This window comes from Gymnoscopelus microlampas, assembly GCF_963454915.1.
Source record: "Gymnoscopelus microlampas genome assembly, chromosome: 1".
In the NCBI taxonomy this organism is placed as follows: Eukaryota; Metazoa; Chordata; class Actinopteri; order Myctophiformes; family Myctophidae; genus Gymnoscopelus; species Gymnoscopelus microlampas.
Genome location: NC_139962.1, coordinates 12,018,489 through 12,044,589, shown reverse-complemented (window position 1 = coordinate 12,044,589; position 26,101 = coordinate 12,018,489). Strand labels below are relative to the sequence as shown.

The following is a 26,101-nucleotide window of genomic DNA, read 5'->3' as shown; positions in this document are numbered from 1 at the left end:
TCAAGGGCCCGCCTGGATGTTGGAAAGGATTTTTTGTACTTTGCAAAATGATCAAACTAGTTCTCCATTTCTCTCTGAGTTGAGTGATATCTGACACTATAAATTAAGTGAGCATTGATAAATGGCATGATCGAGGTGAAAAGGGGATTACTTTTCATTGAGCTTCTTAGGCTATAGGGACTCAGACTGCACTCTCTGATTGCTTGGATATTAGGCAAACACACAAACACATTCCCACTTTTGGTTGCGTGTATACACACACACACACACACACACACACACACACACACACACACACACACACACACACACACACACACACACACACACACACACACACACACACACACACACACACACACACTAATCCTCCCATGTTCTTGAATTCTCATCACACTTAGAACAGATTAGAATAAAGTGGATGATGATGGATCTGTCACTGAAGCAGGATCTTAAATATGAATGAGGTGCAGGCCTACAGGTGGATGGACATTGTCATTCAAATTAATACCTATAAATGAGCCTTTTCCCTCTACCCATTCTCTATACTTACTTTTCTCTTCCCAAACTTTGTTGAGTCTAGAACCTTTTTTGTGGAAGACAGTGGAAGTGGAAGACATCCCTCTGTCTCATGTTTTTTTCTGATAGGCTACAATTCTGTTGAAAAAATATTCTTGAATCAAACAATATAATTATCATAGCTTAATACACCTTATTTCAAGATAATGTCACTTGAATAAATGAAACAAAATTACTTTATATATTATTATTATTATTATTATTATTATTATTATTATTATTATTATATTATAATACAATCTGCCAGTTGGAAACCAACTGGCAGAATGTATGATGTTTGTTTTAGGACAGATTTGAATTTCAGGACTTTATGCAGTAAGTTTGTCTGTCTGTCTGTCTGTAGAATAAGTGAGGTCCCGTTGTATGCACTGTCTTCTTAGGCAAGAGGTTAATTGATTAAATCACCAGGTAAGATGGGGTTTCTCAGCCGAGTATTTAGATTTACTGTGGATTAGATGCTCTCAACACAAACTCCATCTATATAAACCCTATTAAAGCGAACACTGTTCACCTCAAAGACTCATCCTACTTGCCTTGGTTGTTTGTGGCTGTTTGCTTCTTGACCAGAAGAAATCAGAATAGATATTTAGTTTCTATTTCAAAATGTCCTCTTTTGCACCATTGTTCAACTTTTCATTTGACAAAGGATTATTCAGCCAGTGACATTACTATTTGTACCAAACAAGCACTATGGATACGCCTGTATGATGTAATGTTGGATCTAGGTGCGGTATAGTAGCAACTTGTTATTCATTTACAAATTTTCTTTGCTTTTTGTATATGAGCAGTTCAATAGGTCTATCTCTACACAATGAAAGTGTAATTCATTAATAATTCATAATTGACATAGCAACATTGAATAGAAATCACAGTAATATATTTCTAACTCACTGTCAGGTGTTGGATTATGCATAACAAACTTATCTGTCCTGTTTTTCCTTTTACATTTATATACTGTATATTAGAACAAGAAAATATGATAGGAATGATTTAAGTGTTATTGCTAGCCAATAGGAAAGACGTGGTGGAAATATCTAGGCTACCTGTTACTGTCAAGGTTACAGTGTTAACAATTTGTTTATTTATTAAGCTTCTTCAACCTCACACCACTCACATATTATTAAGCTTCTTAAAAGCCATTTTGTGTGTGAATAATATTAATATCATTTAGTGAATTAGTCAGTCTGTTAGCATTTTCATCAATCAATTACACTGAAGGCTGGGACAGTTCAGTTCAGTATTATGGCTGAAATCAATAAATACCCCTTCATAACCTTTGTAGATGCAAAACACTGTAATTTAAACCTTTTTCTTATTTGTTTGTTTTTTGCAGACAAGGGGCTTGTCCAGAGAGCCTGAATGACTAAGAGTACAAGTCATTTGAACGGTCTGACTGTACTGTGTGAAATAGGAGACTATCTTCAGTGACTGTAATTTGGACAAGCAGTTGAAATTATTGTCTACAGCGGGTAGTGAAATTTGAAAACCAGATACATTTCTATACTACAGCATCTCTCGCCAAAAATGACCAATTATCCACCAAAATGGCAGGGAGACCAACTAAGTAGTAACAGTCAAAACTTATCAGTACTGTGTCACTTTTAGTCTTAAATGCCTATCAGCCTTTCAGTAATTCTAGCACTTCAGGTATTAAAACTATCCAATGATGATAACCATCTACTGTATTACTTTAGCCCTTCTAATACTTTAACCTTAAAAACCTGTAACCTTAAATGACTGCAAACAAAACCTGTAAGAAAGACTTAAAGACACTTTAATGCCTGTGACACACTCCATCTGTAATCTGAAGTAGTAACACCTTAACACTAACCCTGAACAACTGCAGCCCTCAAATGTACAACTGATAGCATCTACAGTATAATCCTCCATGACCTTTCAACATCTGCATCCAGGTACACCCTAACCTACAACCCTTATAGCTTGTCATAATCAATGGCTGCAATGTTTCAACAGCTGTGATCCTCACTGAGCGTAATCTTGCTTCTGTGAACATAATCCATTTTCAACAAACTACTGCCTTCAACATCTGCAAGTAGGATATACAGCCACAACATGAATGGTTAGATTAGGAGATAATTGAAACAGTCAGACAGTTAGTTAGAAAGACAGACATCAGTCATTTTGTTATTTAGAAAGACACTACTCACAGTGGATAGGTAGGAAGAACAATAGAGACACTGACATTGGCTGACAGACTGACTGACCATGGCTGAAGACTCTAGCCCTCCAATCTGTGTCCAGATCATCTCCATGATTTTAATGGTGTGTTTTGGACTCTTCTCCATTGTCAAGGTAACCAGAACTTTACACCTTGGAGCTGTCGCTGTCTTGCTCAAGGGCACATCGACAACGGTTACTATTGAGAGGGAAAAAACGTTTTTCATTCCCTATTAACAGCATGTTTTTCATTAAGGTGATATTCTACTTTAGTTTTGTAGAGTTGTTATCCTCGAAAGATTTCATTCATTCCATTGTTTCATTAATTTCGAGTTATCAGCTCTTATCCTGTGATACGTAGCTGCATTGTATGTCATGGCAGGGAAAACAGTAGGCTATACCTTTGTTAAGCATAAATCAGGCGACTGTGTTTCATGCTGAGTAGCCATACTCTGTACACGAGTCGACTGTGTTGTGAACTTGCTGCTCCTCCACAGGGGGCCTCGTTTGGCTTCTTTAACTGGTGGTTGATCCTGGGAGCGTCCTGCCTAGTGGCTGCAGCCTTCGCCTCCTTCAGGGTTTACGAGGTCTGCGTGGTCCTGGCACAGCGAGAGCTGGAGGAGGCCCAACCCTGTCCCTGACTATGAGAAAGGACTTATCGATCAAGGAGAGACAAGATGACCTGAAGTTGAATCTGCTGATGTAAAAACATTCAATGTGGGATTGTGGCCATATAGGCCTAAAGGGTGAATCATGCTTCGGTAAACAATATATAAAAAAGTAGACAGTGTCCTGCTGAAACATTTTGCTGGAAAAAAAATATTTGTCAACTATATCATATGACTCTTTTTTTGCCAAAAAAATAAATTAAGACTTTTTCCACCAGACTAGATTGGAAAATCCTTGTAGGCTACTTAACCTAATTTCAGCCAGTATTTGGGTCCCAGATGGTCGTTAATATGGTCCCAGTCGTCTGTGGCCATGTGTTTCTGCTTAACTTTATGCTGCTGTGCTGGTAATGGAATATTTAATTATTCATACATAATGATATTTAACATGAGGGATTTTGGATATTCATTTGGAGGATAAAACTATCAAAACACAAATGCAGGTTTGAAATAAACAATTCAAACAAAGTAGCATACTATAAAAAGACAGTTCTACTAAATAATACTATGATTATGGCTATTCTCATTTGAAAGTCATTCTGTATGAGTGGTCTGCCATTAAAACATTGTATGCCGGAAGGGATAATAAATTGCACCTGTTGGCGATGCTTTCAAGGGGGAAAAGCAGAGAGCGAGATGTCATTGGGGACACAGACAGCAGGAAAACTGAGGAAGAGTTATATGAGAGACCAAAAGGAAATTTTGACCTTCTTAATACAGTATATCAATTCATCAATAAAAAAAAGCTTATTATTGTTGAAGAATATGTTTCATGACAACATGCAGGCTTAATTAGATGCAATGCTTTTTGCAATGCTTTTTGCACTGTTAACCTTTTTTAAGAGTCATCTAAAGGGAACACAAATTGAAATATTTTGTATTTTATTTTTGAATATATACAGTATGTCAACAAGTGGTGGTCTCACATTCAAAAATATTGCCCTGTAATTAAGAACGTATGCATGTCGTAAAAGTGAATTATCTTGCATTAAAAGCTGCAAGGTACTTGCATGTACGTGGTCCTTCCTTCAGAGGCCATGTAGAGACTTCAGCACTGAAACGTTCAGCTCTTCACCACGCATGCTTACACTAGAGTGCAATCAAATCCCCCACCTTGACGGAAGGGTATCCTTCTGCTCTTTGGAGTGTGTGCATGCATGCTCACGGATCAATTACGTGTGTGTGTGTGTGTGTGTGTGTGTGTGTGTGCGTGTGTGTATGCTGCTTTAGACCCTTGGTTCTCAAAGTGGTCCTTGAGGGGGTTCCAGGGGGTCCCCAGGTCACCAGAGAGTGTACAAATGGAACCAAATGGTTCCATTTGTACTCTCTCAGAGTTAAATTAACATAGATTTTACAATATGAATTGGGGTCCCAGAGATACAAATGCCATTAAATGGGGGACCGTAGCCTAATGCATGTCAAACTGGGGGTCCTTGGAATGAAAATGGTTGAGAATCACTGCTAGAGCCGTAAAAATCTTCTCTTATTGGGGGTCCCTGGCTTATCTTTTCAAATGGGGGTCCGTGGGCTAATAAGTGTCAATTTGGGGGTCCTTGACATGAAAAAGTTTGAGAACCACTGCTTTAGACTCTGTCCATCCATCTTTGATGAACAGAGTGAAAGTGCATTTGACTGCTGGTATGCAGAATAAACTCTTGAAGCTTAAATTCTTACATCCATCTCAGAGCACAACTGTAATTCTAACAAATCACTTCTCTGTCATTTTACACAACAACAACTCCATTCCTTTATTTGCACAATATCAAAACAAAAAGGGCGTGTGGCACATGGGTGTGGCATCAGAACGTGCTCTGGTGAAGACATCGGCAGCCGCAGCCTGCAGGACATTCGTCCTGACAGCGGAACCACTCCATCATGTGGCTGGTGTGGCCGCCGTGGCCACAGCTCAGGCAGAAGTTGGAGGAGCCGCGCACGGCCACGTGGCAGATGGCGCACTGGAAGGTCAGACGCTTGCACACGGCACACTGGGTCCCCCGTGCCTGGCTGCGACAGTGACAGCAGTACAGCCCAAACTCTGACAATGTGAGACAAATGACACAAACTGGTCAATGGCAGTGTTGACTAAAACTATGACGAAAAATGTTCGTCGACTACCTTTTTTCACTGACGAAAACTAAATAAAAACGAAATAAAAACTAAGCTATGATGACTAAAACTAAGACAAAACTTGCCGTCAACAAATAAAAACTAGACTAAAATGATAGTGAGGGACTAGTGGAGAAGAGATCCTGTAGAACTAAGACAAGTCAAGTGAAAATAGCAGATCTACAAGCTCACAACGCGTCGCTGTAACTGACGATTGTTTTCAAAAACGATTAGTCTGTCAAATCTGTTCAGATTATTTCATTATCTCTACAGTGTGATTAATTTAGACCAGTGGTTCTCAAAGTGGGTTTATTGAGGAAGTTCCCCAGTAAAATGTGTTCATATAGCATTCAAATCAGTTTAACCACTTGTCTTTAACCCCATTTTATACACCCCATAAAATAGCCGATCTACAAGCTCACAACGAGTCACTATGCAACTTGTAGATCTGCTATTTGTTTCAAGTTTCAACACATATCTTCTCTTATGGGGGTCCATGGGGTCCTATGGGGATTCATGGCATAGGGGGCGTTCGCTTTCAAATACATACCAATTTGGGGGCCATTGATGTGAAAATTGAGAAACAATGATACAAGGTACAATGATGGTAAAACCAGGTAATAAAGTACAATTTCTATGAGAATCTCTATGAACTTACCGACGCCCTTGTGGGGTTCAGGAGGGCAGGAGGCGAACTTGAGCACGTCTGCCCGTTTGTCCTTGAGTCCCCAACGGTGGAGAATCTCTCCATAGCACTTCTTAAAGTCATCAAACTGTAATGTGTTCGCAGGGTCCAACAGCCTGTTGTCAACAAAACAAAACAAAATGATAACGGACAAGAGTCTATGTGGCATAATAAAACAGTACTTACAGAACAGGTTTCAGGTCTGTCATTAGTGAAATGTCAAGTGAACCAACAAATTTGAAATTTGGCTATATGTCTGACTTTGAGATGGACACATTCTCATCCCCCTAAGCAGGAACAGATGATCTAATTTATCTTATCTGATATATCATTTGAATATGTATTGCGTGCATAATGTTGCTGTCTGGTTAGTTATTTCAATGCGTTTCCTGAATATTTGCCAGTGCAAGCCACAGTGCTATTATCTTTTATACTGTATACAGAGCTCATTGCTTGCAATATTAACGCATTAATACAACTGTGCCATCTAAGTGATACTGTACATCTTGTAAGAATATGAAATCTGCTAGGAGTCTCTTTAATAACAACCCCATAATTTATAATACTAAAGGTGTGGTTCATTTCACGGAAATTGAGCGGAAGTCTAACCTAACCTCTGTACTGACTGCCTAGCATCCCCCTGGCATGATGGATAATAATGGGTATAGAATTTGGTCGTCTCAGTGAATAAAATGCATGGTGATATATATGAGGGTTCATCCCTTTTATCATTTACAACTTCTATCAAAAGAGATCATTCTTTTAGATGCCTTCAAATGTGAGACTTCATAACTAGAAAAACTACTCTTGGTATTAATGTTAGAGCATCAGAGGCAGCGCAGTTTCTCCATCTAGGTCCAACCTACAAATCCATGACCAGTTTCTACAATGTGCCAGCCTCATGTGTTGAATGTACAGAATGTCACAAAGACATGGCAAAATGAACTAGGTGCAAACATTGATGAGGATGAATGAGATGTCATATGGGACCATGCAAAGAAGGTTTCAGTGCGCAATTGTACTAGACTGTAGCAGTTTAAAATCAATTGCACACCTCTCCCAAGTCCCAACCATAGACATAAAATGAACCCAGAGCTGTCACCTATGTGCCTAAAATGTAAAATCTCAATAGAACCTACAGTCCGCTCGCTGTGTTTGGTCCTGTCCTAAAGTACAGGGATATTGGATGGATATATTGCAACTAAGATATGCAAAATGTTACATCTAATTTAGTTACTACTACAGTAGTCACTGAACGCATTGTCCGGTATGCTATTTCAACATATTGTCTCTACACAGCTAAATCTTGAGTCTTCATTTAACACTAAAATATACTATAAGGGTCACTTTTTACACTCTATGAATTAAATGACACTTGGGTGTTTACTGTGTATAGCAGACTTTCAATGTCACCTCTTGTTCATGTCATGTTGTTCCCGCTCTCGTTCTCTTGGATCTGCGTACATTTGGTTGGCAAAGCGATAGTCGTCGGGAGAGGATTCTCCCCAGGGGGGCACGTGATCCGAGTCTCGACCTGTTGAGAAAACACTTTTCAGTTATCTGACAGGAAGTGTGAAAAAATAGTAAAAAACATTATTTTTTTTGGAAAATGTTCAGAACCCAAGATATCATTATCTGAAGATTTGCAGCTCCATCCACTCCTTGTTTAACTTATAACTGAAAAAGGCTGTATCTCGCTTCCTAAGCACTTTTTTTACTGGCACTGGGACAACATAGCCAGAAATAATTCTGGCACTCAGTTAAGCAGGGAGGTTGTCCATTTTGTTGCACAGCCCGTGTGCATTCAACTGAAATATGTTGCACAAACTGGTCTATTGAACAGAGCCTTAAGAACACTGTACCTGCTGCCACTTTGTTTTTTTTACCACTTCTTTACACCTGTAAAACTGTGATGTGACAATAAAGATGATTCTGATTCTGATTCAGCGAGCCGTGTCACTTTAGCTGTGCTGATTGGTCAAACACCTAGAGAACCTTATTATATCTGTCCTTTTATCACACCCCTTCCCAGGGTGAATAAAGGCTGGGTATGTCATAAATACATATAGTAGCAGTAGTAGCAGCAGCAGCAGGATAATCTGTGATACAGATGTATATCTTTTTTTTTTCAGGCTCTCTCTGCCTTTCAGATACTAAATGCTTTACAAAGTATAAACCAAGAAGGACAGGATTAACAAAACTAGATTAAAGCTACAATTCTACAAAGTGATGTCCTCTCCCGACGGAGAATGGTAATTGGAGCTGTAACACCTGGGATTCAAACCCTGGTCTCCCACATGGGAAACCAAACGGGGAAGAATTCACCATTGAGGAGACACTGGAGTTTATCTGGTCGTGAAGGATCCAAAACACAGAGTGGAAAACAGCGACCTTCGACCGAGTAGCTGCATACTGAATGCTGTGTACCAACAAAGGTAAAGCACGCCAGCAACAGACCTTCGTTGTTCTTAGTCAACTCACCACACTGTCAGGCATTCCCAGCGGGACTATACCATTTCCTTCGCCGGGGAGTTTTCCTTACTGACTGTGATGTTAATCTATTAACCACATGAACCTTAGTGTCCCCATTCTGGAGCAAACATCCAGCAAAAATAGCCGACCTACAAGCCCTCATATCTAACGGAGGGCTGGCATATCAGCCGGAGCCATACATACAGGTACGTACATTGGGCTCCATGTCAAATTATTTTCTTTCAGTGTGGGATGGTGCTATCTTACCGACATTCCAGGTTGTTGTGTCTGAGGTAATAGAACTGGAACCCGAGGTCACAGAACTGGAAGTGAGGCTGGGCTGAAAGAAACGAGAACAAGATACTTAACGTCAATCACATCCTCGATGAATTAACTCTGTCATGATTAGTAAGTCAAAATAATAATTCTGTGGGCCCCTGGGGGCTCACTTTTATTAACCACTTGAGTCCTATTTTTTGTCAAACGGGTGTGAGCTTGTACTGTAGATCATTTTTGTCTATTATGATGCCCAAAGTAGGGACACCATGTCGAACGTGGTCAACAAGTCAAAGAGGGGATATATGAGTAAGTAAGTAAGACGTACGTAGCGCGTGTGATAAGAAGGAAGCGCTGAAGGCCGTGGGGGGTGGTGTCCATAGAGGGAGTAGTAGTCCTGAGGAGAGCCTTGGGCCTTGAATACACAACACAACATGGCCAGGGTCTGTACATCACTCATTTGGCTGTAGTGGTCCAAACTGTTAGAGAGAGAGGGGGGGGGGGGGGGGAGAGAGAGAGAGAGAGAGAGAGAGAGAGAGAGAGAGAGAGAGAGAGAGAGAGAGAGAGAGAGAGAGAGAGAGAGATGAGAGGGGGACAAGAAGGAAATTAAAACTGTGAGATGTAAAAAGAGACATGAATAAATAAAGAGGAGTCTAAGACAGTGAGTTACTGTATATGTACAGTAGTTAGTTAGTTACTGTATTGACACAATTGTATAAAACATTGGGTCCAAGCGATAATCAAAAACCCTTGAATAAAAACATCAGTACATGTCAGTGTAAGAGAGAAAGGGTGGTCAGGTTTTGACCATTTTTCCCCTGTTGAGTAATGTTTTTATTTACTTTACATGGAGAATGACTCATCCTCCACTGCCTTTTATATTTTATTTATAGAGGGAGCTAGGAAGGGGAAATAAAAGGCATACACTATAACATTCAGTCCTATGTCGGCTAAGGCGGATGAGTCGAGTGTCAGATGAGAAAAGAATATTATATCTGGTCTTATGCAACACACTAGCATTTCGTTGTGCAGTATGTTTTTGTACAAGTGATAGAATAAGTTTGCTTGATGATATGATCTTATGATATTTCTGGGGATTGTTCATGGCACTGAAGGCTTCTGTTTATGCTGGGCTTTATGCTGTTTAAGTATTGTTCATGTATTAATGAAAGCTTTTACAAACGTGACGGAAAAAAAGCTGAACGGGCTGCTACTCACAGAGTCTCAAGTAGGGAGCGACCAAAGGGATGTCGGGCCCAGGGAGTGTCTGTGTCCGGGTCCGAGTCTGGACTCAGGTCTAGACTGGTAGCTGCAGCTGCCAGGGCCCAAACCTACACACAAACATACCCAGATACATGCACATACACAAAACATAACTAAAAGAGAAAGGCACCCATCTATGAACACAACATGCAGACATGTACATAATGTATATACATGCATATTAGTTTGATGAGTATTAAATAGTTTGGGTCAGATAATAGCAATAAGTAATAATAACTTAATTCAACTCAATACCTGAGTGTTCATTTATACACTTCCAAAGTTAAATTAACACTTAGCCAGATTTCACTCTGTAGTGCAGAAACAATAAACAATACAATGCTTAAATGTTAATTTATCCATTTGTAACTCTGTGAGTGTGTACACTCGTTCAACTGAATTGAAACTAAAACTGAGGATTTGTCTGTGTACAACTGAAATGTAGTGGTGTGTCAGACCTTGGCCACGTCCCTGCGGCCCACGGTGAGAGATGCTGCTGCGTTCTTTTGACACGTCTCTTGGATGTCGTTGACATTCAGACTGAAAATGAAGACATAAAATGAGCATTAAGACCCTGACACACTAAAAGCGTCAGATGTACGTGTCATCAAACCCAGGGAGTGTCATTATTTGCAACGGCTGTAGCCACAGTGGAGTCGTCAAGCAGGCGTGTCAAAGCTTGTCTCATTACTTTTTATATTATAAAATGATAAGCTATTTTTATTTCAAACTTTCTACGTAACAAACATTCCGGTGCATGTACCGGAATATTCGTTTTCACTTGTTTGACCATTCTGGAAACACAAATCCTTTTAAAAATTAAATAGATGATGTGAACACAAACAGAAGTGACGCTTTCAGTACATAGGGCCTTACACGACCTATTTACATGATCTATTTTATCCTGCTCTGGCATGTCACTTAACTTCAGAGAAAGGTTTGGCTAATACCTGCAAGCACAAATAAAACAAAAACTATGAAAAATAAAAAAGTGGTAGTAAAATTGCATGTCAAAATACATTGTTTGTCATCATCATCATCATCATCTGTTTAAAGTCCGCTTTCTAGGCACCGCTGGGTTGGACTCTATGGCTTTCTTCAACTTGTGTACAATGAAAAGCTTTTTTTATACAATATAATCACCATTCATATTGATACATTGAACTTCACATACCCAGCCAAAAAAAGGCTGGGTGAAGGGAGTGATAAAAGGTTGAGCTGCCATATTATCCCTAGAGAATATTTGGCTTCTGACCAGTGCTGAACTTGTCTCCGTGAGCGACCTCACTGCAGAAGGAACTTGGCCGCCAAACAAAGTTGCTGTGGATGGTTTGGTAGAATTCCCAGCTAACGAGATTTTTGAGTTTATCGCGGTGCAAAGGAACTGAGAGTGGAACACAGTTCACAGAATGGCAGCATATAGGCCAGCAACACCTTCCACACCATTGGGAAATGTTTGTCAATAAATGAGACTCTGGGTATGTGCTATGTGAAGGAATTATGACCAGGCATTCGCCGTTGCCTTTAGCATCCCAACTTGATCAGAGATTATCAATATGTATTCAAAAGTACTTTTTAAAGTGTTTTATGAGGCCACCACTCACATATAGCTCTCTCCCAGTGCTTTGTGAACAGGCAGTAGACATGAAATCTCCTGGATGATGACTTTCCCAGCCAGCTTGATGGGCCTGTTGCCGTAGTCCGTCCCCTTAGTCTTATACCGCCGTGATTTCTGGTGGACAGAGAGGAGGGCAGAGATGGGGGGACCCGAAGGGACGTAGCACCACATAATTAAATGTGGTCTGGATGACAAATTGTTGCCTGTGCATGAATTAACCAGCGTCTTGCCTGCAGACCCGACGAAGGTCAAATAAAACAGTTTATGAAAACAAAAGACAGAGGTGAAATTGAACGTCCAACTGCGCTTACAAGCCCAAAACCTCCCCTTTATGTTTTTGCATGATAGTTAGTTATAACTGTTAAAAGTGGTTCGCAGAAGACAAGAAGAAAAAGGGAAAGGTATCCGATGGTTCAGGTGACAGCGTGCCTTGGCGTTACTGCAGTGCAATTACATGCAGGCAGGAGTGAATGTGGGTTCCAAAAAGACACTGGACTACCCAGATGAGACAAGGAGAAGAAAGGTTGGATGGGAGAGATGTGGAGAGAGAGAGAGAGAGAGAGAGAGAGAGAGAGAGAGAGAGAGAGAGAGAGAGAGAGAGAGAGAGAGAGAGAGAGAGAGAGAGAGAGAGAGAGAGAGAGAGAGAGAGAGAGAGAGAGAGAGAGAGAGAGAGAGAGAGAGAGAGAGAGAGAGAGAGAGAGAGAGAGAGAGAGAGAGAGAGAGAGAGAGAGAGAGAGAGAGAGAGAGAGAGAGAGAGAGAGAGTCAGAGAGTCAGAGAGAGAGAGAGAGAGAGAGAGTCAGAGAGTCAGAGAGAGAGAGAGTCAGAGAGAGTCAGAGAGAGAGAGAGAGAAAGACAGAGAGATCAGTACCGGGAACTGCGGGAAGTCATGAATGGTCTGCAAAGACCAGCGGCGAGAGGCAGACATTAGTGGCTTCTGATTGGAGGAGGAGAGATGGGAAGGAGGAGGTGACCAACAGCGGCGTAGGGAACAAGACAAGGAGGAGGAGGTGGCCAACAGCGGCGCAGGGAACAAGACAAGTGATTGGGTGGACGGTTACCACAAAACAACAAACAACAAACAAGACAAAAAGAAGACCTAATCAGGAAGACAGCTAAGACACCAAGATGGGGAATTTATACACGCAAACAGCTCTGTGAACACAAAAACAATGGCATCAACAGAACTAACAGGCAGAAGAAGTCACTGAATCATTTCCTCATGTTTCCTGTCTTAAAGGCCTGTACTGGTAGTATGGCATGTTTATCCCATTGACTATAGCCCCTTTCCCACTTGAACTGAAAGCAATAAATCCACTGGCAATGTTACATATTGGTGTAACATTGTGGGAACAGGAGACAGTGTCAATTTCCATACACAGTAAATTACGTGCAACTTTCCCAAGCTACTGTAGCATTTCCTGGTTTTACAGACAAGAAGACTGTTTGCCGGTGACAACTGACTCAGTTAACAGTTTTCAAGTGGGAAAGAAAAAAGAAAATCCTCTTGGCCCGACTGCGTCCGGGGGAGGATTGCTGTTCATCCCAAATACAGATTTTATCGTCTCCAGAATTGTGGGCTTTAGACAACTCTCATGTGAGCATTATGCACTGTATCCCTAACAGTGATCTAATGTGGGAATACAGACAGTATACGGAACTTCTCCGTAAAGGAGGCCAATATGTGAATGACTATCCACAGCCGTGGCTGAATATTTTTTAATACAGCCGTATTATGGATTCCATGTGGGAAAGGGGCTTATGACTGACCGTATACTTGACATTACTGTCGGCAATTTTCCAAAGCATACTGTGGTTTGTTCGATTTTTGAGGATGCCATTGCATTCCATTCATTTCACTATGGTACTGCTTGGGATAGATAATCATACACAGTGAACTTTATTGTGCCATTATTTTTGTTCAAGTTTTCTTATCATCGGGTTTTAATACATTTGAAAGTGCTAATTGATTTGAAAAGTCCTGGAGAATGGATTGATTTACAAACCAAATTCAAACATCCATTAACCAACAACTTATTAACCATGCAATGATCTTTAGCATACATTAGCTCAGTTATTCGGTTAGATTCGGCAACATTTTCAATTACTTTGGAGAAAATATCAACAAATGCAATTGCATTAATGATGGCGGTATGGACCATTCGTCCACACGATGTAGAAATCACCCTCTTCACTTACTTTGTGTAGAAATACCTCTGGTGACTGATATTGCCCTTCTAATGAATGAGGAGACCTTCAGGTGTGTGTGTGTGTGTGTGTGTGTGTGTGTGTGTGTGTGTGTGTGTGTGTGTGTGTGTGTGTGTGTGTGTGTGTGTGTGTCCGTGCATGTTTCTCACCCGTTCCTTGTAGTAAAAGGAGGAGATGGAGACTGTGTCCTTGTCAGAACGGGTGGGGCTGCCGCTGTACAGCCTGAGGGTGGTCTGAGACTCTGTTCGCATCTTCATAGGAGTCAGTACACCACTGTGGTAGGCAGACAGGGCAGACAGGGACCTGGTCCACACGAAAACACACATACACGCACGCACACACACACGCACACATGCATGCACGCACGCACACACAAAGCAGCACACTGGTTTTTGCAAACTTCTGGGGACTGACATTCAATCCATATCTCCTTAACCCAACCCTAACTGATCTAACCTAACTTTATGAAACAGATGTCTTTCACACTATTAGGGCACATGGTCATAATGGATATAGACTGCCCTAGCGTGTCTGATATCTGGCATAGAGGGGCAGGTTTAACATCTCCGGAGAGAGAATGCGGATCCCATTGGTTCACCGATCTGTCCGTCACCCCTGCCCCGCTCCGCATAACATTTGGATCGACGCCCACTGCACTCTGGTTGGTTGAGGATGACTCCCACTTCCTATACCCGGAACATCGACTCGCTGGTCCAGGCTTTTATTTTTTAGCAAAACAAAAAAAAAAGCCTGGAGATCGAGGCTATAATGGATATAATTAACGATAGATGCCAAAACAATTGAAAACATATTAGTAAACGTAATGCGTAATTACTAATTACCATAGAGTTGTAATATATCTAGAGGACGGACTGCCCCGCCCCAAGCTATTCATCTAAATGAAAGTTGCTCACCAGCGTTTGACGCACCCTGAAGAACGCTCTACTTCCTTATTTTTCTTGATTTGAGCACCAAATTTTGCTGCCCAAATGCGGAAGACTTTGAGCACAGAGCAGGAGCACTAGGGTTTCAAACGGTAGAAGCATGCGCAGTGGCGTTTTAAATGCGGAAGTATTGCAATCCCAGATTTGACCACCAGGCGACGGCAGCTTCACTGTTCTACCGCGGTTCTGGGGGCTTGGTAATTACAGCAGGTCCGAACCAATTTCATCCATTACAATCATGATATCATGATATTAAGGTCGCAACAATACATTTCAGCTTGACTTTCAATTAAATTTCGGACACCAATTCTGTCCCCAAATAGACACGCCGTCCCCAATCAACTGTTTTTATGTCCAAACATGTTGGATTACCTACAGTATATCAAGTCTCTGTAACTGGATTTTTATACTCTACTGAAATGAACGGAAACCAATGGCTTTCTCAAAAAACCCACCCGTATGTTTGGGGAAATGGTCTGCAGTACTTTCAAGTAATCTATGATTTATACTATAGTCAAGGGGTTAACATGCCAGAACACTGTCTTTTAAAAAACATGTCGTTTTCACCTGGGTGTGGGCTCTGTGGTAGGGACAGAACGGTGCATGGTGATGGGCCTTGTGAAGTACACCAGGCAGCCGGTACCACAGAAGCGGGCCCCTGATGTCCGGGGAAAGGGAATGTTGGCATCCTGGTGGGAAAAATAACCAAACATGGACTTGGATAATAAAGGCTAACTTGGACACGTGGAGGTTGGGTTATTGTGATGTTAAAAGAAGGACAATTCAGTTGATTCTGTTACATGGCCTGTTTATTTGACCTGTATTCAAGGAAAGTTGACTTCAATACTGATGCTTGTTTTCTCATTCATACAGTTCACAGCTGGCGGGGGGGGGGCATCATTGAAGTACACCACCCAGTACTTCTACTGTTGACCACTGAGCAGCTCCTCCCGAGTTAAGTGCCTTGCTCAAGGACATCTTGTTGAGGAAAGGGGGAGCGTTGCTCATAAGCCTTTTAAGGTAGCGTCTCTTCTGCCTTGTGTACAGCACATTGAATTGCCTTGTTGTTGAAATGTGCTATACAAATCAAATTGCCTTGCCACTGATTGTTCTGTTCATTTAATGCATTGCACACAAAGAGAAATTAGCACAAAATAAATAAATAAATGTCTGTCTGTCCGTCGCATCCTGAACCATTCAATCTGATCGACTTCACACTTGGCGGGTGTATTACTAATGGCCCAAAAAGGTGCAGTGACGAGTGTGAAGTCTATTAGATCGGTTCTCCAGAACCTGCCAGCTCCGAACCAGCCTGTGGGTACGGGCCATAGACTGTAAAAAACATGGACGAAGGGAGACCCATTGGTTTCTACAGACCCGTTTTGAAGCCATCTTTGAACTTCCAGTCCCGAAAAGAAACTGGGAACGACTGCTATTGGCTGAAACCGCAGCGAGGGCGGGTCTTCACTCTGTAGAACCAGTAGAAGCCCTAGAAGCATACCCTGCTTTATCATTACATTTTACAAAGCGACTTTAAACTAGCGATTGAAAACATGAAGTGTTTATGAAAATGTTTACTACGGTAATAAAATCAAGAGCAAAATCCGGCCAAAACCTTGTTCACTTGTATTGAGAGTAAATTCTTCAGGAGGTGAATAGCGATATGTGCTGTTTCATGGGCCATTAATGGGAACTGCACCCCTAAGAGATTCAGGAAGTGGGCTTCAAATCCAGCGGATTCCTTGTCGCCTGGTACGGGCACTGCACTAGTAGTTTAAATAAAGATCCACTCACACACACACACACACACACGCACACACACACACACAGCAGCAACATGGAGGTCCATTGTACCTGGTAGGAGCCGTAAGTGTTGGTGACACGGGGGAACGTTGGCAGGGCTGATGATACAGGGTTGGACAGGACGAAGGGACTCACCGCAGGCCCGTCTTCCTGTGTCTGAGGGGAATTGTGAAAGAGAGAAACAAACGTAACAGTTAAGGACTATAGGGGAGGATACAACTCAATCCTTTTTTGCGGTGTGGTGTGTAGATTTCTTGTGGTGTGTACGTGTTTCTTGTATTATAGAGTGTGTGTGTGTGTGTGTGTGTGTGTGTGTGTGTGTGTGTGTGTGTGTGTGTGTGTGTGTGTGTGTGTGTGTGTGTGTGTGTAATTGTGTGTGTAATTGTGTGTGTGTAATTGTGTTTGTATCAGAGTCCCACCATGTCAGACTCCAGGCAGGACACCAGCTGCCTCACACATGGCTCCAAACAGTTCTGGTTCCTTTTCACCTTCTGAAGTGACATGTCTGTCAGGATCTGCAAAAAAGAATCACGCCAGGTAAGGCAAGGCAAGGCAGTTTTATTTGTATTGCACATTTCAACAAGTCAATTCGATGTGCTTTACACAGAACATCAAGCGAAGGAAACACAATTATAAAATGAAATTAGGATGCATAAAACAAAACAATTAAAAATTACTTCAATTCTCCACTCTACCATCACACAAATGTTGTCAATGTTTTATCATTAAAAAGCCATCAAAACAATGACAAAGGACACGCACATCCCATATCCCTGCTGGGCTGGGTGCTGGTTGGATAAAAAATTTAACAAATCCACACACCAGTAAGATGCTCCCATTGTGGAAATGTTTATTCACGGTAACATTTCGGGCTGGGAGGCTCTTCCTCATCATACTAAGCATCACACTGGTGTGCAGATTTTATTATTTTTCTAATGTTTTATAATGGAACATAACTTACATTTTCCACTTTCTCTCACATACAGTACCCCCATAATACCTCTGCGTACCCCAGGGGGGCACACACATACACCCATTTGATAAAACACTGGTGTAGTAGGGTGATATAAATTTGTTATCACCATATTTATGGATTAAATATTGTGTAAATATTCCACAACTCATTTTCTCCAATTTTTCTATAAACTCTCATAATTAAACCTAACAATGAATGTAGCTCTGATTAAAGGGTCTACACCATGAATTTTAACTTTTTTTTCATTTTTGTGTGTTTTTGGTCTCCCCCACCTCTCTTCTGTTCCAACAAATACCCGACTTCGAGCATGCAGGCTTTCATAGGCTATCTGTGTTTTTTATGTAAATTGGTCTGAAAACAGTCCGTCAGATTTGTTCCCCCACCCTACGTCACGTCTGGGAACAATTCCTCCCGTTTTTCAGTTCTAACCAAAAAATAATAATCAAAAAAAAAAAAAAAAGTTTTTTTTTTTTTTTTTTTTTTTACTTTTTCCACACAGAACCAGGACATAGTATGCATACAAACTGGCTCAATAGCGCCCCATGCCAAACAGGACAATGTGGTATTGCAGGTGAAAGTGCTTTATAAGCCAGAGAGAAGTTAGTTGGAATGAGTATATCTGAGGCTTGATTTAGGCTCAAACCTTTTGAAAAACGTTTGAGGGACATAAACAATATGATATCAAATATTATTATTATTTTTTAAATTCATGGTGTAGCTCCTTTAATGTATCTTATCATATACTGGAAACATACCTGTTTAAAACCAGCTACAGTGGGGGAGAAGTATGTTTACTGTCAGTTATTTAGCTGTAGACCGCAGCTCGAACATGAAAGAAGCAGTCCGCAGCCACATACAGTTCACATTTTATTTGTAGTCTTTCCACCGCTCAGTGTTGTCAGAGTAACATTACATTGTTGAATTTAACGTCATATTGTTTGTTTTATTTCACACTAATTTCATTCTCATCAAAGTATTCAGAGAACACACTGTCCTGTGACAGAAGGTTTTAACATTCTGGGAGCCACTACCCTCAGTGTGAAAACAGATTTCCTTTGCCTACCAATGGCTGGATGAGTGGGGCTAAACCATGCCAAGGAAATGCATGTCACTATTTACAGTTCACACTAGTTTTCCTCCAGATTATACAGACCTGTATAATACAACATATTAGTTGCATTGTGTCAGCCAATAAAATAAAAATGTAATTACAAAATGTGGAGTAGGAGAGAGGAGGTGATATGATGCGATCCTGATTATGAACTGTTTTGGAACCTACAGCAATTAGGTATGTACCGGTACATTTGCTTACCTTTTGTATCTTTGTCCTCATGGCAGGCGGTATGGTGGTGGGAGAGACAAACTGGAAGGTGGGAGCAGCATTGTTGGGGTAGTGGGCAGGGAACTTCACCACCATTCGTACCTGATGGCTTCCAAAGTGGGCCGACACAACACAGCTCCTATTTACAGCATCCATCTGAAGTCAGACATGTAGAAATATATTTCTGTCAGGACAACTCATAAATGGATAAAGACAACTCATGAAGGATAAGATATATTTATTGAATATAAAATGAGCAACATATTTATTATGGTTTGGCAATGAATGGGATCTGCTTTTAGGTACTCTGATAAAGCGCATCTCCCAACCATAGGGACTCCGAATCCCCCGTACATAAACAGCGGATCCAAAATAACAGGTGGTAGCATGGGGTGGTGGAGGGTGAGCAGCAAGTTTAGCAACATCAATGAACAGCAGAGCAGCAGCAACAGTGTGTGTGCAGCAAAAGCAAGCAGAATGAGAAGTGTAAACTTCGAGCTTAAATAGAGCGGCCTAAGAATGAAATGAGTGTGAGTGGATGAGTACGTGGAGCTGACGCGGTCCAATGGTAGGCCACCAACAACTGCACTGAGTTCCCTGACAGAACTTGCCCTGCACATGTCTGTGACAGGCGCGACACTCATGTATACACACTGAACCCTGGACTCATACAGTAAAAATACATTCCACCTGTTTAAAAATATATCATATATAAATATAATATACAAAATATACATATCCAAATACATTTTTAATGCCCAAAATGAAAATATATTGTGAAAATGTTTTACCATGGCCAAAATATATTTTCAAATCCATTTTTGCAAATTTCTGAATATGAAACATACCAGTTTGGCCATAATTTTCAGACAGACAGATAGATAAATAGATGGACCGTGCGGACGTGCCCCCCCACCCCTGTTGTTCCACCCACATTTTTAATACTTTCTACGCCAATGGGGTTCCCCCTCTTACTCGGCTAAATCAAGACAGCTCAAGCCTGTTTACCATGAGAAGTCCTTTTCTCACCTCTACATTGACGTTCCTGATTTGCAGGTTGACCAGGGAGAACTCCTGCTGCAGGGTCTGGCCCGGGGCATCGTGCCGTCCACTGGAACTCATAGCTGAATGAACCCCATCCTGGTCTGAGACAGGAAACAAAACAACACTACGGGTTAGCACGGGTGCCAACTCAGGAACAATTTTACCATTGCATAACTTCACTAAATGCAACAATTATACTGTACACATTTTCATGAATAAGACATTGTCAACATTTTTATGTGAGTTTTACTATGAACAAAACTTCCAGCCCTTTTCAAGATTTTCACCCAAACGTCAATACTTTTCCAGGGCTGGAAAAGGATAAGATATTTTCCTGACTTTCCAGACCTACACAAGGTCCCTGAAGAAGGGGTAGTGGAAAGTGAGGAGATGACAGGCAGCATGGTTGACATAAGAAGAAAATGGCCGCTGTGTGAATATGGTCAACAATTAGAGCTACTGTATGCCTCTGTAATACAGGGGAATAAAAAGGCAAATTTGCAGGTACATCATTTCACCTGACAGCAGTGATAAACTGAGTGGTCATTGTGTGTCTCACCCTGCAGGTCATCCACTGACAGGCTGGACGTGTGTTGGGGCTCCGGTTCCTGGGAGGACATTGTCTTCTCCGTCTCCATGGTCAGAGACATTCCCTCCAACTCTTCAACTACGTCGTTAGAGCAGAGCTGGACAACGTGCATACATCAACATCAACATCAACATGCCATCTTGGGAAAGGGATATGAGTGTGTTTCATTCATTTCTAGTTCATGGATAGGGTAAATATTTTTGACTTACCTTCTGTAGCTGTGGATCCACTCGCCATATTCTCAGCGTCTGGTCCCTGGACCATGTAACTAACTGGTAGTCCTTAGAGCCTGCAGTTTGTTTTATGGAAAAAGCAGTGAAACCCATTGATAAGATGTCTGTTATGGTCAGAGGAAAAGTGAGTGTAAAGCCTATGTTATCCTTGTTGCACGATGGAGTTGCTTGCTGAATATAACTGGTTTTCAGGCAGCAACACCATCGTGTGATCTACCTACCTCAAGCGGGACTTGAGGTAGGGGCCCCCACATTCGGCCTGGTGGAGATAATTATCTAATTTCAGGATAATTTTAGGTTTCAGGGGGCCGTTTTGCTTCTATATCTTTCTAACACTGGATGGGACTGATTTGACATTTGACCTTCTTTCTGCGGTCGCCAGCGGAACTCCAGGACCACATCGTCATGGCCGACAAAGGCGTGGACAGGATTGTTGAGGTCCAAGTTGCTCCACAGCAGCAGGCTGTTTTCTCTCCGTAGCTGAGGAACCATCACTGTCACCAGACCATTGGAGAAGGGCTGTAACAGGTGAAGGTTTTATGCAGAGAGAGACATAAAACACAAAACCATGTACTGAAGCAGAGGTACTGTCTTTACAGACAGTATACTGTATAATAAACAACTAGGAGATTCGTAAGGGAACATTTACCGTGTATCTGGCCTTCCACACCGGCACTTGACAGGACAAGATGTTGAGGTATTTCCTTGGTTGTCTATAGTCCCAAAACTACACAGACAAGTTTAACACAGCATTCAATAAATGTAGTGCAAGGTAAAGAAAAAAACTCTAACTCTATAATCTTAATAAATTGCCCAAAATCAATTAAAAAAGATATGTATCATTTTGGCCAAAATCAATTTAAAAAGAAACATATCATTTGGTTCCATACCAAGAAGTGTTTGATTTATAATGGTGACAAATGGTCATTATAATATAACGGATTACTCAAAATGAATATATCATAATATATCATATTTACTTTAAAGTGTGTTATTTTTATTCAGCAACACTTGTTGAAAGGCTGAAACAATTACATATTAGCCTACAGCATACAAAGTTAAATAGCTAAATTAAGGTTGCAATGCAAAATATTACTATATCATTCATATAAATGCTATAATCATGCTCTCTCTAGGTCGTCCTCAGACGAGCCCTCCATCGTTGCTTCCAGTCATCCCGATTCTCCATACATCTGGCCAGCTCATTGGTGCTATGGGCTCCTGCATCCTTCTTGAGCGTGTCCACATATGTTAGTGTGGGGCGTCCTCTTGACCGGTGCCCATGTGTTGGTTCCCACAGCACCAGTTTGCTAGTCATTTTATACTTTGGATTTGAAGAAGCAACGGTAGAATTTTCTCATTTTAAACATTTACATGTGGCAGCAGAGTGTGGTTTATTGACAGCTGCAATAAAGTCTCAAGGTGGCACTCTGATGCAGCAGTGAACACATACTTTGGGCTGATCGTAACTTTAAAAGACTGTAATTCTTTTCATTGTCTTGCAGCACCACACAGAGGACAAAACTGACTGAATTCAATGTGGTCGGTTTTCCAGCTGAACCAGCTGGAGTATGGGTTGAGGAAGCTATTGTTATAAGTGTCATAATTACATAATTGTGAAACCTAAAATCCCAGTTTTCAGTTACTTTCAATTATTTTTTGCAGCCCTAAGTGTGTATGAATAATGCTGTGTTGTAGTCCAGGAATCATGTTGGTCTTACCCTGACAGAGTTGTCCTGACTGGATGTAGCCAGGATGTATTCGCTGTCTGGGTGCCAGTCTAGACCATGGATCTTTGATAGGTGGGCTGCTACATACTCTACTGCTGTGTTGGGTTTCTGTTGTTACCAAAAAGAAAGCATAGGTTAAATATGTACCAACCACGTTCTAACATCGATTTGGGATGCAGCCATGTGTTGCAAGTCTTTCCTCCACTCTACCCTCAGCTTCCTGTAGCTCTTATCTGTAGCCCTTCCAGTCTTTAAGGTTTTTTTGTGTGCAAATAATAGAGTTACCCTGTGATACATGTTTCAGAACTTTTAATATACATTAAAAGATACATTGGATATAGGAGTATACTATCTCTCTACTACCAAATCAGCCTGGCTGGTCATAGGCCAGTTTAAACTTTCTTCTTGTCGTAAGCCAGTGTGACACTCACCCTTTTATCCCAGATTCGTACGTCACCATCATGGCTGGAGGCGAGGAGATACTGATTCTTCTTGTTCCATTTGACTTGTGATGCCCCGGCTGCAAAAAAAACAAAATATCAATATACTGTAGAAAAGGGAGATGATGGAGAAGAAAATATCAAAATGGAAGGATTTGAATGAATACCAGGGGAGACCATGTAGCCACTGAACAACTCAAAGCTGATACGGTGTTCTTACCAACTGCAGACAGAGCTACTGTAGGTTTCCGTGTGTCTCTGGAAAATCAAACATGGGCAGATTTAAAGCCCCTTCCACATTGAATGAATAATATACAGTGAAAAAGATTAGGATACTATGAAAAGAATGTGTTTTACAATCTTCTAAGTCCTCCTCATTTCTCTGATAGATCTTACCTGGTGTCCCAGATGTAGATATAAGTGTCCACAGAACTTGTGACCAGGAACTCTGGTTCAAACCACGACCAGTCGAGATCACTGAGGTCAGACAGGGTTTAGATTGATTCAGCATTATGCAGCATCTTTTTTTTTAATGAATGAAAAGCTTTATTTCATGTTAACATGAAACATGTTAAAATTAGACAACAAAGTTGTCCATCCACTATTAAGGTAAAGCTTGGTGTACAGTATACTGACTGCTACCTGAATTGTAGGCATGTGGCAAATAAAAGTTACAATTACAATTTATTTAAGCACACCTTATCCAAGAGCGACTCATGGTAATTATTCACATAAATAGAATGCAGAGATAACAGTGTAGTGCCTCACTGTCTGGAAAGTTCTCAATTTGTTTGTATTCTACAGCACTCTGACCGTGTGGTGTGTTGTCCTAGTAAACCGTTAGCATTTCTAAAAGAAAACAGACATTTTATTTGATAAATGTCATTTCTGAAATTTGACATGTATTTTGCATTCTGAGGAGGATCTCTTGGTGTTAAACTATCACTGTTTCTGTGTGTTAGCGAAACATGTTTAAGTTGCAGTAACAGCATTATTACCTGATGACTCGCGTGTGCCCCTGCAGGGACGTATGAGCCTCCCCGACGCCATCCCTCCAGGTATAAAGATCAACACGCTGGTTGCTCTGTAAATAAAGACATCTCCGCAACGTTCATAAAGCAAAAGAATGGATTTGGTTTTGAGTTTTAGGTGACAAACTTAGGATGCCTGGCCATATAACATGACATCGACAAGTGGGGTTGACTATAACAACTTCACTATCTGAGATCAGGGTGCTACTAGGAACCCCACATGCACAATTTCGGACCAACATAACATTGGTTGTTAAGAAAAAGGGAATCTCAAGCAGAAGAATTTTGGAACACTTCAAAGTTCACTTTTGTTCGGCTTTAAAAAATGTTTTGTCTTAAATAAATATAAATATGACGGAGACTTACTGAAGCAGCAAAGAGGTGGGACTCGGATTTGTGCGGATTCCACTGCACTGTGCCCACATCCCATTTGCTCTGACGTCCAATTTTACGAGGGGCTTCAGAGGGGGTCTCTAGATTTACAATGTAAAGAAACCGTCTCCTGCAATGACAATACCACACAGACAGATATGTAAATGTTTTCAAATAGCTCCTTTGTTTGCTATGAAGGTCAACTGCAGGTGTGATTCCGATTGCATTCAAGGTTACAGGGATGATGCTGATGGTGCAATTGTAAAGTACTATAAGTTGATGGTAAACTATAGATATTTAGTTTACTAATGCGATCAGTTAATATGTTATGCTGCTAGGAGGAGTACTGAAAGTTTGATGTGTTTATGATGAAACATGGCCTACTTTTTTAACATACTACAATAAATAAACATGGTATACTGAAAAAGTCACATTCAATTCTATAGAAAATTGACAAAAGAATCACAGAAGATAGTACGTTTGTTGTGCCAAACATATTTTGTTGTATCTAAATAACACATGCTTTATCTTGATAAAGTTGTATTATACATTTCACAGTATAATGCGATAATGTAACAATTAAACAACAACCAAAGTCTAAGACAACAGTGATTTGCTGTACACACTCTAGAAATCAAGACAATCTGAATATGAACAAAATGTGACAGTGACTTTAGAGGAAAACAGACATTTCAAGCCAACATACCCAGACAGGACAGCATGTTGCCCCAAGCAATCCACAGACATAGCTGTTGCCTGCGGAAAGTATGAAATAGGAACAATTTAGGTTGGCATGGTACTGACATGGTTTACACTTTACAGCAGTGGTTCTCAAAGTGGATTCCAGGGACTCTCGGGGTTCCTTTAAAGGGGTCTAAATTGACCCTTACAAGTCTGTAACTCTGTATACAAATGGAGGGGGAGACCTTGAAACACAAAAGTTTGAGAACCATTGGTTTACAGGGATGAATGACTGAAAACGAAGATATCAATCAGGTACAAGTGTTTCCCTAACCATAAATAAAGGAGACTGCACATAATTCAATCTAATGATGTTAGCAACGCGTCTACTACAGGTAGTGAAATATTATGTTGATACAAATTAAAGTAACTCTTGGAGTGTCTTATGCTGGGGTGCTTTGCTAGACTCAGAGAAAACTTCAACTAATGTCCACACTGCAGTAAAATAAAACGTTGTCCAGCTGAAGCAGGACTTTGTCTGCAACGGGAACACATCGTGCATTCATTTTAAGACGGTGTCATTGTCTGTATTAATACCTGTGCATCTCTAAACTCAACCACCACATTCTCACTGCTCCAGCGGGCAGCCATCTTCCTCTCCTCATGACAACAACAAAACGTCACGTGACCATGCAGGCCACTTGTCTCTCCTCTGATTGGCTGGTGGGAGTGTCAGTGTTTAACGTTGCCATGTCCGCTTATTATAAGCGACTTGTAAAAACTGGGACCAGTTATTCACACATAGAGGATTACACCCTCTCTCTCCACCCTGACTTTCCCTTCTCTACTCTGTCCTGTCTCTGTAAAGTACAAAGCTCTCTTTATT

The 26,101-nt window shown here is 41.0% G+C and overlaps 1 protein-coding gene across 1 annotated transcript; it reads right to left on the bottom strand.

The window, feature by feature from the left end:
- Positions 1-5,046: 5,046 nt before the first annotated feature.
- Positions 5,047-25,869, bottom strand: wdr59 (WD repeat domain 59). Its single transcript, XM_084062963.1, has 26 exons — positions 25,813-25,869; positions 25,241-25,290; positions 24,529-24,664; positions 24,130-24,215; positions 23,528-23,608; positions 23,352-23,389; positions 23,123-23,211; positions 22,683-22,799; positions 21,611-21,688; positions 21,324-21,480; positions 20,938-21,017; positions 20,699-20,825; positions 20,125-20,240; positions 19,087-19,251; positions 17,218-17,313; positions 16,850-16,954; positions 15,563-15,684; positions 14,201-14,354; positions 11,832-11,959; positions 10,686-10,767; positions 10,183-10,295; positions 9,293-9,443; positions 8,956-9,028; positions 7,630-7,750; positions 6,190-6,332; positions 5,047-5,460 (listed from the first exon to the last, which is right to left on the bottom strand). The coding sequence occupies exons 1-26, from the start codon at positions 25,864-25,866 to the stop codon at positions 5,225-5,227; spliced, it is 2,898 nt and encodes a 965-aa protein (XP_083919089.1). The 5' UTR covers positions 25,867-25,869; the 3' UTR covers positions 5,047-5,224.
- Between the last annotated feature and the right edge of the window lie 232 nt (positions 25,870-26,101).

Bases quoted from the DNA above. Each gene is read 5' to 3' on its own strand.
- wdr59 (XM_084062963.1), bottom strand. From the start codon at position 25,866: ATGGCTGCCCGCTGGAGCAGTGAGAATGTGGTGGTTGAGTTTAGAGAT. The intron at 20,241-20,698 runs GTGAGACACACA...TTCCTGTCTCAG, and splicing joins GTCAGTGGATGACCTGCAGG to ACCAGGATGGGGTTCATTCA. The intron at 9,444-10,182 runs GTGAGTAGCAGC...TCTCTCTAACAG, and splicing joins CGCTCCCTACTTGAGACTCT to TTTGGACCACTACAGCCAAA.